This window comes from Tenrec ecaudatus, chromosome 3 (genome assembly GCF_050624435.1).
Source record: "Tenrec ecaudatus isolate mTenEca1 chromosome 3, mTenEca1.hap1, whole genome shotgun sequence".
NCBI lineage: Eukaryota > Metazoa > Chordata > Mammalia > Afrosoricida > Tenrecidae > Tenrec > Tenrec ecaudatus.
Window position 1 is genome coordinate 146,507,962 of NC_134532.1, and position 15,294 is coordinate 146,523,255.

The following is a 15,294-nucleotide window of genomic DNA, read 5'->3' on the forward strand; positions in this document are numbered from 1 at the left end:
AAAGGTGTGCATTTCAGTGGCATCATTCTCACCATACGTAACCCAGTCTGCAGGCTGAGCAATTAATTTTAAAAACTGGACTAGGTGAGAATGATGCATCAGGATCACACAAAGGCTCATTAATGACCTGCGATGTCGATGATACAACCTTGCTTGCTGAATGCCAGGAGGACTTGAAGTACATGCTGATGAAGAGCCAAGACTGCATCCTTCTGTACAGATCACAATTCAAACTGTTCACAAATGGGCCAATAAACAATTTCATGATGTATGTATGGATTGTGATGAGTTGTATGAGCCCCAATAAAGTGATTTAAAAAAGAAAGAAAAAAATAGTGAGTTTGATCTCTCTCACTGAACTGTTTGGAGGTGAAGTCTAGGGTTGACAGGGCGGCCCTGCCATTCTCAACATGTGCTTTCCATGTCAGAGTCCAGGGTTTTTCCTCCAGGTGCCACCATTTCCCAACCACCAGGTGAGGGCGCAGATACCTAGTGATTGGTAGGGCGGGCCCTTTTGTTCGCAGCCTAGTCATTACAACTCAGTCATATGACTATATTTAACTAGAAAGGAGTTGGAGAAATGGGGTCTTCAGCGTAGCATCCATCTCTGTGCTCAATTAAAACTTTCATCAGAGGAGAAAAAAATAGTGGAGGACAACTAGCCTCTTCCGTTGATATGCATTATTATTTGAATATTATGTTTACAGTTCTTATGTTGTGAAACATAGACTAAAGATATATCAAGGCAAACTCGTATATGTATTTATATTTTCAAACATTATAGATCTAGAAATAATTTGGAAAAATGACTCCAAATTCCCAGATTCTAAAAGCCTTAAATACTCATCAGTATTGATTTATGCATTCAAACTTATAGCCATCAAGTCAGAGGATGATTTTCTAATGGAATTCCCAAGTTGCAGATTATACATGTTAGAATATAAAACCTTGTACTGCTTTATGTAAGAGTTGAATTATGTTGAAATATAAAGCAAAGGATTTGTTTTACTCACTTTCATTTCTAAGGGAACAACGGGTTCTTTTTTAAAAAAATCATTTTATTGGGGGCTCGTACAACTCTTATCACAACCCAGGCATAAATCCATTGTGTCAAGCACATTTGTACATTTATTGTCATCATCCTTCTCAAAACATTTGCTTTCTACTTGAGCCCATAGTATCAGCTCCTCATTTCCCACCCCCCCCCCCGCTGTCCCCCACCCTCTTCCCTCACAAACCCTTGATAATTTATGTTGTTATTATTTTGCCATGTTTTACACTGTCCGATGTCTCCCTTCACCCACTTTTCTGTTGTCCCTCCCCAGGGAGGGGGTTATATGTAGATCCTTGTGATCGGTTCCCTCTTTCTACCCCACCTTCCTTTCACCCTCCTAGTATCACTACTCTCATTATTGGTCCTGAGGGACTTATCTGTTCTGGCTTCCCTGTGTTTCCAGTTTTTATCTGTACCAGTAGACACCCTCTGGTCTAGCCGGATTTGTAAGGTAGAATTGAGATCTTGATAGTGGGGTGGGGGTGGGGGAACATTAAACAACTAGAGAATGTGCATTGGCTGCTCTGAGCAGGAATACTGTCCTCAAAGTTGTTGGGCCGGGGTGTGCTCCACTCTCTCTTCCTCCCCATTCATTTGCTCCCCTGTGCTCTGATCAGCCATGTCCTTCTCCCTGAGCTGTAGCTTCAGTGCTGTCCTCTGAAGTAAATTCTGAGTGAGGGAGGGGGCTGTCCACATAGTTGGACTTGGGGCCCCTCAGTCCTCTCTATTGGTAAAACTCTTACTACCATCAAGTCGATGCCAACTCATAGTGACCTTATAGGACAGGGTACAACTGCCTCTGCAGGTTTCAGAGACTGGAACTCTTTATGGGAGTAGAAAACCCCATCTTTCTCCTGAGGAGCAGCTGATGGTTTCAAACTTCGAACCTTTCCATTAGCAGTCCAATGTATAACACTATGCCACCAGAGCTCATGGTGAGGAGGGACAGATTTATCTTATATATCTTTGTTACACTGACTCAGCCTGCATGCCACCTAATGTAATAAATGATCTCTATTGAATACTAAACACACAAAAAAAGAAAACCATATTCTAGGCATATAAAAAGGGGTATCCACCTCCCAAAAAGGATTTTTTTTCCCCAAAGTTATGTACTTAAATTGTTTTGCAAAACCGCCTTATCGGGGTGGGGGAAAAAACAACCGTATCACCTGCCAAGTACGCTCTATTATACTTAATGTATTTGTCAAATCTGCGATTCCATTCTTGGAAACATTTTTTAAACTCATGTTTGGGTGGCTGACAGTACTTCCCTTATTTCTTTCGTCACCTCTTCTACATCATCAAATCACGGTCCTTTTATCTCCCTTCATTCACAGAAACAAAAAGAAGTCGCATGAGGCGAGATCAACAGAGTAAGGTGCATGGGGCAAGAGAAGCATGCTGTTTTTTGTCAAAAACAGGTGTACTGAGATGACTGCATGAGCCGGTGCATTGCCACGGTGGCAAAACCAGTCCCCCCTCTGCCACAGATCAGACTTTTATTGTCACACACAGTTATGCAATCTTTTCAGAACCTCTAAATAGGAAGCTTGATTAACAGTCTCCAAAGGCACTATCCGCCTCACATCAAAAACAAATGAACATCTTCTTATCTTTGATTTCACTTGACGAGCCTTTTGGGGGCAAGGTGATGATGACGTCTTCCATGGGCTTGATTGATGTTTGCTTTTGGGGTCATAAGAACAGCACCATAAAAATAATAATAATAAAAGAACAGCACCATGTGCCGCCAGTAATGATCTTGGGAAAAGTGTGGTTCAATTCAGAGCTCTTCTTTCAAAGTGTGGCATGTTTCCACTTAGCGATCTTTTTCCTGGTCAGTCGGAACCTAAAGCACACATTTCGCAGCGACCCTTCTCCTTCCCAAATCATCCGTTAAAATTCACTGAACCGAGCTCCAAAATACAAGTTCAAATAACTTCCTCATCTCTTCAATGGTCCATTATAAGTCTTTGAGTACAAGTGCATGAATTATGTTGACGTTTTCATCCGTTCGGGAAGTTAATGGACGTCCAGAATGAGGTTTGTCATCAATCGACATTTCATCTTTTTTGAAATGAGAAAACCACTCGTACACTTGAGTGTTTCCCATAGTGCTGTCCTTGTAAGCTAAGTTTAATACCACAAAGATTTCTGCAGCACTTTTCCCAAGCAAGAAACAACATTTCACATACCCTACATAAATCACAACTTAGAGCTCGGAACAGTGAGTTCCATTCTGAGAGACGCAGTCATGTCACACTGGAAATAGCTTGGGCTCTGAACTTGGGTTCAAAACGAGTCCCAACACATACTAGCTCTGTGACTGAGTGAATCATATAAACTCGTGAGCTACACCAAGGCCTAACTTCCAGGTCTGTAGTTTGAATCCAAACTGTTCGGCAAGTGAAAGATGAGGATCTCTGCTCCCGTCACCAGCTACAGGCTCGGAAACCCACAGGGCACTGTCCTCTTTCCCATGGGAACGCTGTGAGTCAGAACAAGTCCATGGCAGGAGTTTGGTTGGGAAATGATCTGCGCTTTGACAAACTGAGGAATAGAAGAATAGCTTCCTCATAGTGCTGCCGAGGAATCATGCACGTCAGTGTTCAAAAGCCATGAACTATTATTGTAGCAGATCTGAAATATTAACTTAGCGTGCAATAAGTTAATTTTATTTCTTTCATGATTAAAGGTCAAAGTAGCAGAACTAATCAACTAACTAACAATTTAAATCCCTATATATGTGTTTATGGAGCCAAGCATAATGCTTTCCATCAAAATTCTAAGTGAGAGCAAATTTTAAAAATCCGTGGAAACACATAACCCCAAAAAAGCCCACTTACTTTGCAGCAGCAGCAAGATGTCTGCTGGGCACCAGAATGTTGACAAAACAAGGAGGGTGGGATGCATGGTAAGCCGTCTTGGAAATACTTTGTCTCTGATGATGTATCAAAACTTAAAGAAAAAATAGGAAAGAAAAAAATATTAAAATTAAACACTTATATTCACAATGTTTTACATTTTTAGAAAAGCAGTGTTTTCCAAAACAACAACACTTAATCTATGTGATTCTTAATTTTTTCAAAATTGCACTTCGCAAAACAAAAACCAAGCAAGCATAGCTACAGTGAAGCCATTTTACCTCCATTTACTTTTTTCCTTAATCTAGTGCAGCCTCAACAGAGTAAGCTGGTGATATTGGTAAGGAGTAGGCAGGTGTACCCCCAAATTTCTAAACTAACTTAAAATTCTTTTATTCACATTTTTTAACAAGTTATACAGCCACAGAACGCCCAAGGCGCACCTGAAGAATAAAAACAAAGTGAAGGGCCTTGTCCTACCAGAGATGAAAATTTGTTGTTTGTAATACTATGCTAATTAAGATTTGTTATAATACTATGCTAATTAAGACACGTGGGTATTGTTACAATACAGGCTAATAGAACCAAATAAGCCAAGATGCACGCACACAATGCTAACTGAAATATGACATCGAAGTTATTGTAAGTCAGTGAGAAGGTATTCAGTAAGTGGTGCTGACATAACTGGTTAATACAATTTATTACACCTATAATTAGAGCCCTGAGTATGGATGGACCTTCTAGTCAAGGTTCCTTCAATGATATACTGTGCTTCTGGACCATGTACAGCTCTGGTTGTGGTCTCCTTGTAGAGGGTATTCTCTACTATGCTGGTGGGCAGGAGCGGGTGGGATTGAGACGGGACCCTGGTTGATGGGTGTCTGTGAGCTGAGGCACACCCCTGGTTCCCTTGAGGACACCATCAAGACATGACTTTAGTCGAGAGTTGAACCAAGTCACATCCTTTGTCTGTTTCCAGGGGGAGGGGAAGCAGGGGGAGGGGGATCTTGACTTTACCTTGGTAGAGGGTGTGACGTAGACACCATCTGGTGGGGTATAAATGCTGGTTCTAGCACTCATCACCTCACCTGGAAGGTCGGACCTCTATTTCCTGACTGAGCCATGGTAGAAGCAAGAAGACCTGCTGTGGCTTAGGGACATTTGGGGCTTCTGCCTCTAGAACCGGAATTTGGCTTGAGTCGGCCAGATCCTTGGAGTTTGGACTGAACAGCATCCACCACCACGGGAGACATTTCCTCAGAGTTATGTGAGTTTCTGTGGGAGGTTGCAGCCATGTCTAGAGCCCAGGGAATACACACAGGGGAGGAGTGGGAAAATGGAACAGAGAGCTTCTTGGAAGAGTTGGGAAACTGGAATATTTTCAATCTCCAACTCCTTGGGATTAGTCTAATATATTAATTTGTGTAATCTAAATATCACCATGATCCTTACCTCAATGGCAAACACAAATAAAACTGAAATCAGAACAAAATAGAATTTTATATCAATGTTATCGATAGTGGGTCTGTTTGTTACAAGTCTGTAATAAATTGAGATTACACCAGAATGCAAATTTGCCACTTCACTAAGTATGCTGTGCAGGTTGGCAGACTGTTTTTCTCCTCCCAACACTTTCTCAGTGACAGGAGTCGTGCTTTGATGTTACTACAGCAAGTAACTGCTTGCAGCCCAGATCATTCACGCAGGCACTGTCTTACGTCTTCATGGTTCCAATTTTACAAAGTCCTGTAAGTAGGTTTTCTGACGGACGATCACAGTATCATGTTTCAGATAACAAAATACGGAAAGAGCTCAAATGTTTACCTCCACTAAAAATAAAAAGTTTCCCCTGGGCCTCCTCTATTCATGGTAACTCCACAGGTGCCAACACAATGCCCCACAGGGTTTTCAATGTCTGGTTTTCAGAAGAATCCCCTCCTGAGGCGCTCCCTAACCTAAATTGTGGCCTGTTATTATTTCCCTCACAGGATGCCTAGATGCAAGTGCTCCGCCTCCGTGTCAAGAAAGGTATGGAAGACAACTACTTAGCCAACTGGGAGATCGATGCCTGTGCCCATTCCAAAGAATGTGGAAATTAGCCAATTATTATTAATTGCAAGTAGATTTTTGCTGAGACAATTCAAAAGCAATTGCAGAATTGCAGTAGCAGAGAACTACTAGAAATTCAAGCCTGAGTCAGGCGAGGATGTTTAACAAGGGCTATCACATCACTGCTGCTGTCAGATGGATCTTGGCAGAGCGGAGAATACCAGAAATGGTGTCTACTTGTGTTTAAGTACACAAAGGCATTCGACTATGAGGATGACAAATTATGGATAACAATTCAAAGAATGGGATTCCAGAACACTTCATTGCACTCATGCAGAACCTGAACACAGATCGAGAGACAATCATTTAGGCAGAATGAGGGGATCCTGCCTGGTTTAAATCAGGAAAGGCATGCATCAATGTAGCACCCTTTTTTAAAAAAAATTTAAATCATTTTATAGTGTTGTACCCTTTCATCACACGTATTCCATATGTATGCAGCCAAATAATCGGACATGTTGTGAAGAACATAGCATCAGGACTGGGGATGGCTCAGTAACCTGCAATACGCAGAAGACAAAATTCTGCTTGCTCAAAGTGAAGAGGAATTGAAGCACTTATGGCTGAAGGTCAGACTTTACAGCATTCAGTATGGATTCCATCTCAGCATCAAGAAGACGAGAACCCCCACAACTGGACCTATAAGCAACATCATGACAAATGCAGAAGAGACTGAAGTTGTCAAGGACTTCATCTTCCTTGTACATGTCATACATCACAGAGATAATTTAGATATATACAGGCTTCATACAGGTATATATGTAAATCACAGGTATCATTTCCTATCAGGTCATAAAAACTTTCTCTTTAAGGCTGGGAGAAGGCATCCTTTGGCAAGTTGGTCCCTGCTCCTGTGGAGTGGTACTCACCAGGGCCTCCAGTATATTGTATGCGGTGGTCCAGACAGTATCCTGGGCCAGCTGCAGCTCCTCCCGGGGACCAGAGCTTTGGAGGTGCAGCCAGATAATTTTTCCAAAGTTGTGTTGGATGGCGAGACAGTCCATAAATGAGGAGCAAATGAAGAACTTTCAAACACATATAAACCCACCACCCTCAAGTCAATTCTGATTCAAAGTGACCTAACATGAGGTTTCTAAGATTGTTAGTGTTTATGGGAGCATATAGCCTTCACTTTCTCCCTCAGAGAAGCTGGTTGGTTTGAATGTGAACCTTGAGATTAGCAGTTCAGTGTTTACCTGGCAGTGACACCAGGGTTTACCTAACAGCATTTCACTCACTCACTGCCATCAAGTCAATACCGACTCATAGAGATACCATAGGACAAGGGGGAACCGCCCCTGTGAGTTTCTGAGACTGCTGCTCTTCACGGGAGCAGAAAGCCTTTCCTTCTCCCAAGGAACAGCTGGGGTTTCGAACTGCTGCCCTTGCAAGCAGCCCACCGTGCAACCACTACGCAACCAGTGCTCCTGGCGGAACTCCCGAGAACTGTAACTGAAGAAATGATTATCCACTGGATGTATGTTCTTCAGTAGATAATCCCACGAGCAGGAGAGTCTACAGTATATTTACCATTTTGTCTTACACACATCACAGCATTGAGTAAGTCAAGACTCAATAAACGGATTATAAAATGAAAAAAAGGGGGGGATGCATAAAAATCAATTTTCTAGGCAACAGCGAGTTAAAATAGATTGGTATTGGTCATCTTGAATCACAAAGTCGTATGGTGTACTGGGCCAGGAATGAGAGATTCAAGAGAAACAGCATCACATTCATCGTCAAAAAGGACATTTCAAGATTTATCTTGAATACAATGCGGTTTGCGATTGGATTATATCTATCTGAGTACAAAGAAATTCAGTCAATACAACTATTATTCATATTTAAGCACCAATGATTAACACCAGTGATGAAAAAAATGAATTCTACCAATGTCTTCAGTCTAAAATTGATCAAATATACTATCATGATGCATTGATAATTACTGGCAATATGGCTTTGGGGATAGAAAACTGGAGTTAGCATGACAGTATTTTGCATAACCAACAATTTCTTCACCACAAATACCTTTTCACACAAAACAAATGGCAAAACTAAATCTGTGGGAAGAAATGATGGAGACACCCAACATCAGCAGCTTAAACCAGGCCAGGGGCTAATTGTGGAACAGACTATCAATTGCTCATATGTAAGTTCCGTTTAAAGCTACAGAAAATTAAAAGAGATGCACCGAGTCGAAGTATGACTTTGAGTCTACCCCACCAGAATTTCGAGAACATCTCAAGAACAGATTGAACACAGTCAACACTGATGACAGAAAACCTGATGAGCTGTGGGAGGACATCAAGAGCAGCATTCATGAAGAAAGCAAAAGGTCACTAGAAAGACAAGAAAGATAATCATACAACAGTTGCAGTAGTACACTAATGTGGAGCTGCCAGAAACTCGGGCCAGATACAGAAGAGGATGGGAAACAAGGGATAGCATGGCTGCTGTCAGACGGTGTCAGATGCATCCTGGCTGAAAGCAGAGACTGCCAGAAAGATGTTTCCTTGTGTTTTGCTGACTATGTAAAGGCATTCGACTCCGTGGACCGTAAAAAACTCTGGACAGCCTTGAGAAGAATGGGAGGCTTAGAATACTTGATGTGCTCTTGGAGAACTTTTACATGGATCAAGAAGCAGTTGTGCAAACAAGGGCATCCTGCAAGGTGTAAAATCAGGAAAGGTGTGAGCCAGGGTTACATCCTCTCACCACACTTACTGAATCTGCATGGGGAGCAAATCATCAGAGACTGGATGTTATGAAGAAAGAGGCATCAGGGATGGAAAAGGGCTACTCACAAGCTTCAAGAGGCAGATGACACAATCTTCCTTGTGGAAAGTAAGAAGGACGTGAAGCACTTGCTGATAAGTATTAAAGACTACAGCCTTCAGAAAGGATTATAACTCAACACAACCCACTTCTATCAAGTGGATTCCGACTCACAGGGTAGAACTGCCCCTGTGGATTTCCCAGACCGCTATGCATGGGCGTGGGAAGCCTCGTCTTCCCCCTGCAGAGCGGCTGATCAATCTGAACGTGGTTAGAAGCCCAACACTTAACCTCCTCTGTCACCGGGGCCTTTACAACTCAATGTAAAGAAAAACAAAATCTTCACAACTGGATCATACGTAACATCATTAAAAAGAGGATATGGTCTTACTTAGATCCACAATGAATACACGGAACCAGCAGTCATAAGATTAAACAACACACTGCATTAGGTAAATCTGCTGCATAAAACCTCTTTAACATATTGAAAAGCAAAAATGTTACCTCAAGGACTAAGGTATGCCTAACCCAATCCAGGTATTCCACATGTGAAAGTTGGACAATGAAGAATAATCGACGCATTTGAGTTATGGTTCTGGCAGAGAGTACCAAGTACCATGGACCGAAAGGAGAACAAACAAATCTGTCCTGACAGAAGTATCGCCAGAAGCAAGGATGGCAAGACGTCATTGCATGTCGTTTGGGCACGTTGTTGGGGGAGAGCAGTCCCTGGTGCAGCACGTCATGCTAGGTAACAAAGAGGGGCAGCAAAATAAGGCAGCCCTCCACGAGATGGATTGGCACAGCAACCGCAGCAACGGGCTCCAACATAAACAACTGTGAGGATGGAACAGGACTGGGCAGTGTTCATTCTATTATACAAAGGGTTGCTATGAGTCAGAACATAACTCGATGCCTTTTAATAAGAAAATGAAAAACCTTTTCAGTAAATGAGAGCAAAAACTCAAGATAGTTTAAATATCATCAATTATAACACATGGGATGAGGCTTTTTATTTTAGTGTTATTTATTTATTCAAGGACTGTTTATTTGGTGCCTACCATGTGCCAGAGGCGCCCTGGTGTAGTGCTTATGCATTGGTCTGCTAACTGCAGAGACAGCAACTCAAAACCACGGGCCCCCACACAGGAACAAGATAGGGCTCTCTACTCCTATGAACAATTACAATCTTGGAAACACACAGGCCGTTATACCCCATCCTACAGGGTTCTAATGATGAGTCGCCATGGATTCAACGGCACTGAGATTGTTTTTATTATCTATTTATTTATTTGGGGGAGGGGTTATCATGCGCCAATGAGCCCTGGTAGCACAGTGGGTCACACAGTAGGCTAATAATAGCGAGGTCTGCAGTTCAAACCTACCAGCCACTCCTCAGAAGAAAGCAGACAATCTGATCCACTAACATTTGCAAACTGAGAAACCTAGGGACGGAGTTCTACTCAATCCGACAGGGTGGCTATGAGTGGGAATCTACTAGAAAGCACTAGGTTTGGTGGAGCTCCTTGTCCTCTGGAGCTTGTATTCTAGCAGAGGAGAAGGCACCAATAAACATAATCTGGGGATGGAGTGTAGGACAGCTGAGTAAACAAACTGAGTCAGGAGAAAAGCGGGGTGTAATTCTAAGAAAGGTGCTTACAGATGCTTCCTTGAAAGGTGATGTTTCAGCAACAACTTGAAGGAAATGAGTAAGCTGGTGGTACAGATATTTAGAAAAAGAGCATTCCTGGCCAAAGGAACAATGAATGCAAAGGCCCAAGAGAGAAAAGTATTCTCTGCGTGATTAAGGAGCAAAGAGGGCAGTTTGGCAAGAGCAGAATGAAGAAGTCAGAGAACTGAGTTAAGGAGGTGAGATGGGAGAAGACAGGCATCAGAAGGCCAGATTCCCAAACTCACTTGGCCCACTACCCCTTTTCGGGGGAAGGAAAAAAACTCAGCACCTCCTTGCCAAGTAAAAACTTTGTACAATAGCTCATAATCCAGGAATAAGTGTGGACATCTATTTTGACATCCCCCTTTGATCATTCTAGCACCCCTTAGGGCCGTGGTTCTCGACCTTCCTAATGCCGTGACCCTGTAATACAGTTCCTCATGTTGTGGTGACCCCAACCACAAAATCATTTTCGCTGCTTCTTCAAACTGTAATTTTATTGTTATGGATCGTAATGTAAGTATCTGATATGCAGGATATACTTTCATTGTTACAAGCTGAACATAATTAAAGCATAGTGATTAATCACAAAAACAATATGTAATTATATATTGTGAAATATTTCTAATTACAAATAAATTAAATTTTGTCTTGAAGCATGGTGCAGCATGGTAAGTCTTCACACCGGGTATATGGGTGTATCTGCACGGGCAGACCCGCCTGGAGACGGATTAGGGGAGCGGTGTCTCGGTTCCTAAGACAATCAGAAATATGTGTTTTCCGATGGTCTTAGGTGACCCCTAAGAAAGGGTCATTCGATCCTCAAAGGGGTTGCGACCCATAGGTTGAGAACCGCTGCCTTAGGGGGTGGTATCACCCATTTGGAGAAAAACGGCTGTAGGCCAATGCTGCCCAAGAGATATAAACTGTGAGCCTTAAGTGTGACTGAGCCACATGCATAATTTTAAATATTCTAGTAACCTTAGTAGTTCTGGTGGCATAATGGATTATGTGTTGGGCTACTAACCAAAAAGACAGTTCAAAACCCCCAACTGTTCTACAGGAGAAAACATGAGGCTGTCTACTCCCATAAACAGTTACAGCCTCAGAAACCCACGGAGATAGTCCTACTCAGTCCTGGGGGGAGGGGAACACAATGAGTCAGAATCAACTTGATGGCAGTTGAGTTTGGCTCTGGGTCATAATCATAATTTTAAAAAGATAAAACCAGTTTTATGTCATTTTAATTATAAAAGATAAATTTGATTACAGCTGTTGCTATTTTGTTAGGTGCCATTTAGTTGATTATTCCAACTCAGAAGATCCCATGTGACAGAGTGGAACTGTACACAGGCTTCTCTAGGCTGTCTTTACCGAAGCAGACTTCCAGGTCTTTTACCCATGGAGCACTGGGCAGGTTCACACTGCCAACCTTTCAGTTAGCAGCCAAGGACTTCTGATCATTATATCAATATTTTTAAAAACTGAGTTGTTTTAACAATTTTTTTCATTCTGGGTCTTCATAATCTAAGGTCCTATACACACTCAACATGGATCTGTCACACTTTCGGTGCTCACTGATGGCTGCCACAATGGCTAGCAGAGCCACAGGCTAGGTGAAGACCTTGGGTTTACAAAAACGGGAAGCCTTGGGAGAGTTGTGAGCACAGGTGTAACACTTTAAGTTACTAAAGAACCAATTTCACTACTTGCTGAGAGCAGACTACAGGGAAATTCAGGTGCAAGATTGCACTAGCTTAGACAAGGTAATTACAAGGAAAGGAGAAGTTAGACTTTTGGTTTGTCTTGGCGATGAAGTCTGAACAAAGTTTGCCAACTGATTGTGAAGTGTGAGAAAATCAAGCCAAAGGTAATTCTGAAGCATTGGCCTAGGCAAATGCTAGCACACGCTGTCAAGCGAGCTGGAGAGGACTACAAGCAACAACGATGAGCTCGACTTCAGACATGTGGGAGGCGCTGACTAGATATTCGAGTGGAGGTCTACAATAAGCAGATGGATATATTTACTCACTGCATCAAATAAATTCCAACTCATGGTGCCCCTACAGGACAGAACTGCTCCTGTGGGCTTCTCAGACGGTAACTCTTGATAGAACTAGAAAGTGGAGTCCTTCTCCCACAGAGCAGCTGGTGGTTTTGAATTGCTGACCTAGCAGTTAGCAACCCAATGAGTAACGGTTATGCCACCGTGGCTCCTTCATATGGATTTAAGAATCTTAAATTCAGGAGAGGTCTCATTTGTGGATTTGAGAGTCATCAGGATACAGGCAATAGTCAACGCCACTAGACCTGTATGAAATAACCAAAAGATGGATTTCAGAGATCTAGAAGGGAAGAGGATGAAGGATGGGATGCTGACATCTGAGGCATTCCAGATAGAAGCCAGAGGAAAGGAGGAGGAATCGGCAAAGTAACTTAAGCTGAAATGGTGAGGAAAGATGAAAACTGAGAGGGAGAGGGATGTGTGCTGGAAATTAGAATAAAATATGGTTTTCTTTCTTTCTGGTTTCTTTGGTTTGTCAAATGTATTATTATTGTCATGGACAGATAATAACACAAACTGGTTATAAGATATGCATGTTAGTTTGTTCACTTTGTAGTCTTTAGGGTTTGTCAGGCTCTCTAGGCATCACTCTCTTTTCAGGAACAACTATCCCACATGGAGGATACGGTCCAGCTTGACACTGTGCTTTCCTGTAGAAAGCTCAAGGACAAAATTGCGATTCAATATAGAAAGTCCAAGAGTCTAGCCTAAGAGTCCAAGCTTGGGGCTAGGCTTACTATTTATATGAACTTTACCACACAGAATCAGTTGACTTCTGCCTCCCCCAAGAAAGGTTCCTTCATTAAACAGAAACATGTATCACAGAGCTTTAAAGAAAACAGAAACGACCAAAACAAAGAAACCACCCATGCTCAGGGTTTCAGCCTGTTATTCTGGCCACCACATTTAACTGCTGGAAAGAAGTGCTGCCCGAAAGTCCTCCTGCGTTAGCTTCCAAGTGATAACCGTTGATCCAAATGCATCACTGTCTGCGAGTTCGAGGACTGGGGTGGCCTGCAAGGATGAACTCCCAAAGCATCAGCATACTTTGAAAAGTTTACAAATGTTTATTCAAGTTTACACTATGCCAATCAAAACATGCCACCCTTTCCCTTTCCAGAGCTCCCTGCTTCAAGCACTAAACCCCTTCCCTCAGCCCGCTCCCCGGGCATTCAGAACCCTGTCTCCACCTCCTTTCCAAAAGGCAGCTAGGGGAGTGCCCCTCCCATCCTTCCACAACTGCCCACGGTGGGGGCCGCTCCAGAAAGGGGTGAACTCCCGGGTGAGGTCACAGTTCAGCGATGACCCCGTGACTAAGTCAGAGCGCCCACGGAGCGGGAGGCGCGGGGTGGGTGGACGCAGGAGTGTCCCGCGGCACCGGAGACGCGGCACCGAGCCCTCGCCGCCCCGCACGCCAGCACAGCCCCGGCCTTACCGCTGCCCCAGTGCCGGACGGCCGCCGCCATGCTACCGGCTCCGGATTGTGCTGGCAAAACCGGTCCCACGTGTCCAACTGGGAAAACCCAAAGAGGGTTCCGCTTCGGAATTGGCGGAAGGGGAAGATTTGGGAAGCGCACCGGAAGGGGCGGAGACCCAGACAAGGCTCCCCCCCGGAGGGCGGGGCGAGCAGCCCGGCGGCCTGGGTCCCGGGTTGGTGCTGCCAGGAGGCAGGCCGGCAGGCTCACCTGTCTCAAGAAAATCAGCCGTTCTGGGAAAAGACGGGCTGGTGGCGGTGCCGTAACTACTCTGTTCTTTTCGCTTTCTTTAACCACGTGTTCAGAATGATCGTTTGCATGGACGGCGAGAGCACCACGGACCCATCTGAAAACCAAGCCCCTGGTGGAATCTAACGAAGTCCGTGCTGCTGCCTGTTGAGCCCCTTAAAGCTATCGGGGGAGACACTGGCCAGGTTTTCCTCCGTCACACAAGATCACTGATCCACCCACTCAAAACCGTTCTTTTTATCTCGGTGCAGGGTCAGCTTCGTTGTGTGTTAACATGACCAATCTGCGCTACGTTTCACCTCTGCACGTCGCCAGTGTAATTAGTGTCCCGATGAGATCATCGTACTGGACGTTTTTATAACACATTAGCTTAAAATGGCAGATCTGAGACCTACGCACAAGTTTTTCTGAGCTCTAAAAAAAGCCATGTTCTTTCCATTACGTCATGGCTGTTAGTACGCTGTACCCCAAACCAATCTGAGTAGGAACCCCTGCGGCACCGTGATTTAGCGCTCAGATGCGCGCGGGAGGTCCGAGATGGTTCTGTAGCCCACAATCCGCTGCAGAGGCGGCCAGCTTTCAGGAAAGATGCCCGCTTTGGCCCTTTTTGGGGCGGCACTTCTTAGCCTCTGCGGACGCCCTAAATGAAAATGATTCTACCACGCAGGGCTAGGGTTTGGTTGGCATCGCAGATTCCATCACTTCCCAGTTTAAATAAAACTCTCCAAGAACGGTTATCTCCGAATATCTCTTCTTGTCCACCACCTGTTCATCAAGCTGCAACCCCCAGCCAATTCCCACCCCCAAACACACACACACACAGTCACTTTCATAGCTTGTACCAAGCACCTAGCTAACGACTCCCTGGCTCCTTTTTTTTTTTTTTTAACTAATTCGTTGTTCTTTTAAAAATATAATTCAGTTCAAGCTTCACTGGTTGGAAGAGACATCCCTCAACTGGGTTATGGCCACCTCTTCCTGGTTGCACAATACCCAGGACTTACATTTGATTGGTTAGTTTTTGTTTG

The 15,294-nt window shown here is 43.7% G+C and overlaps 1 protein-coding gene across 3 annotated transcripts in view; it reads right to left on the reverse strand.

Moving 5' to 3' along the window:
- MRPL1 (mitochondrial ribosomal protein L1) overlaps nt 1-14,102 on the reverse strand; it is a 71,081-nt gene extending 56,979 nt beyond the window's left edge. For 2 of the 3 annotated variants that reach the window (XM_075544155.1, XM_075544153.1), the window contains exons 1-2: nt 6,900-7,083; nt 3,904-4,015 (exon numbers count right to left, since the gene is read on the reverse strand). In XM_075544155.1, coding sequence (XP_075400270.1) covers nt 3,904-4,015; nt 6,900-7,068 — 281 coding nt within the window. In that variant the 5' untranslated portion in view covers nt 7,069-7,083. Of the gene's footprint in view, nt 1-3,903; nt 4,016-6,899; nt 7,084-13,977 lie in introns of those variants that run through there. The other variant, XM_075544154.1, reaches the window with a different exon arrangement.
- Between the last annotated feature and the right edge of the window lie 1,192 nt (nt 14,103-15,294).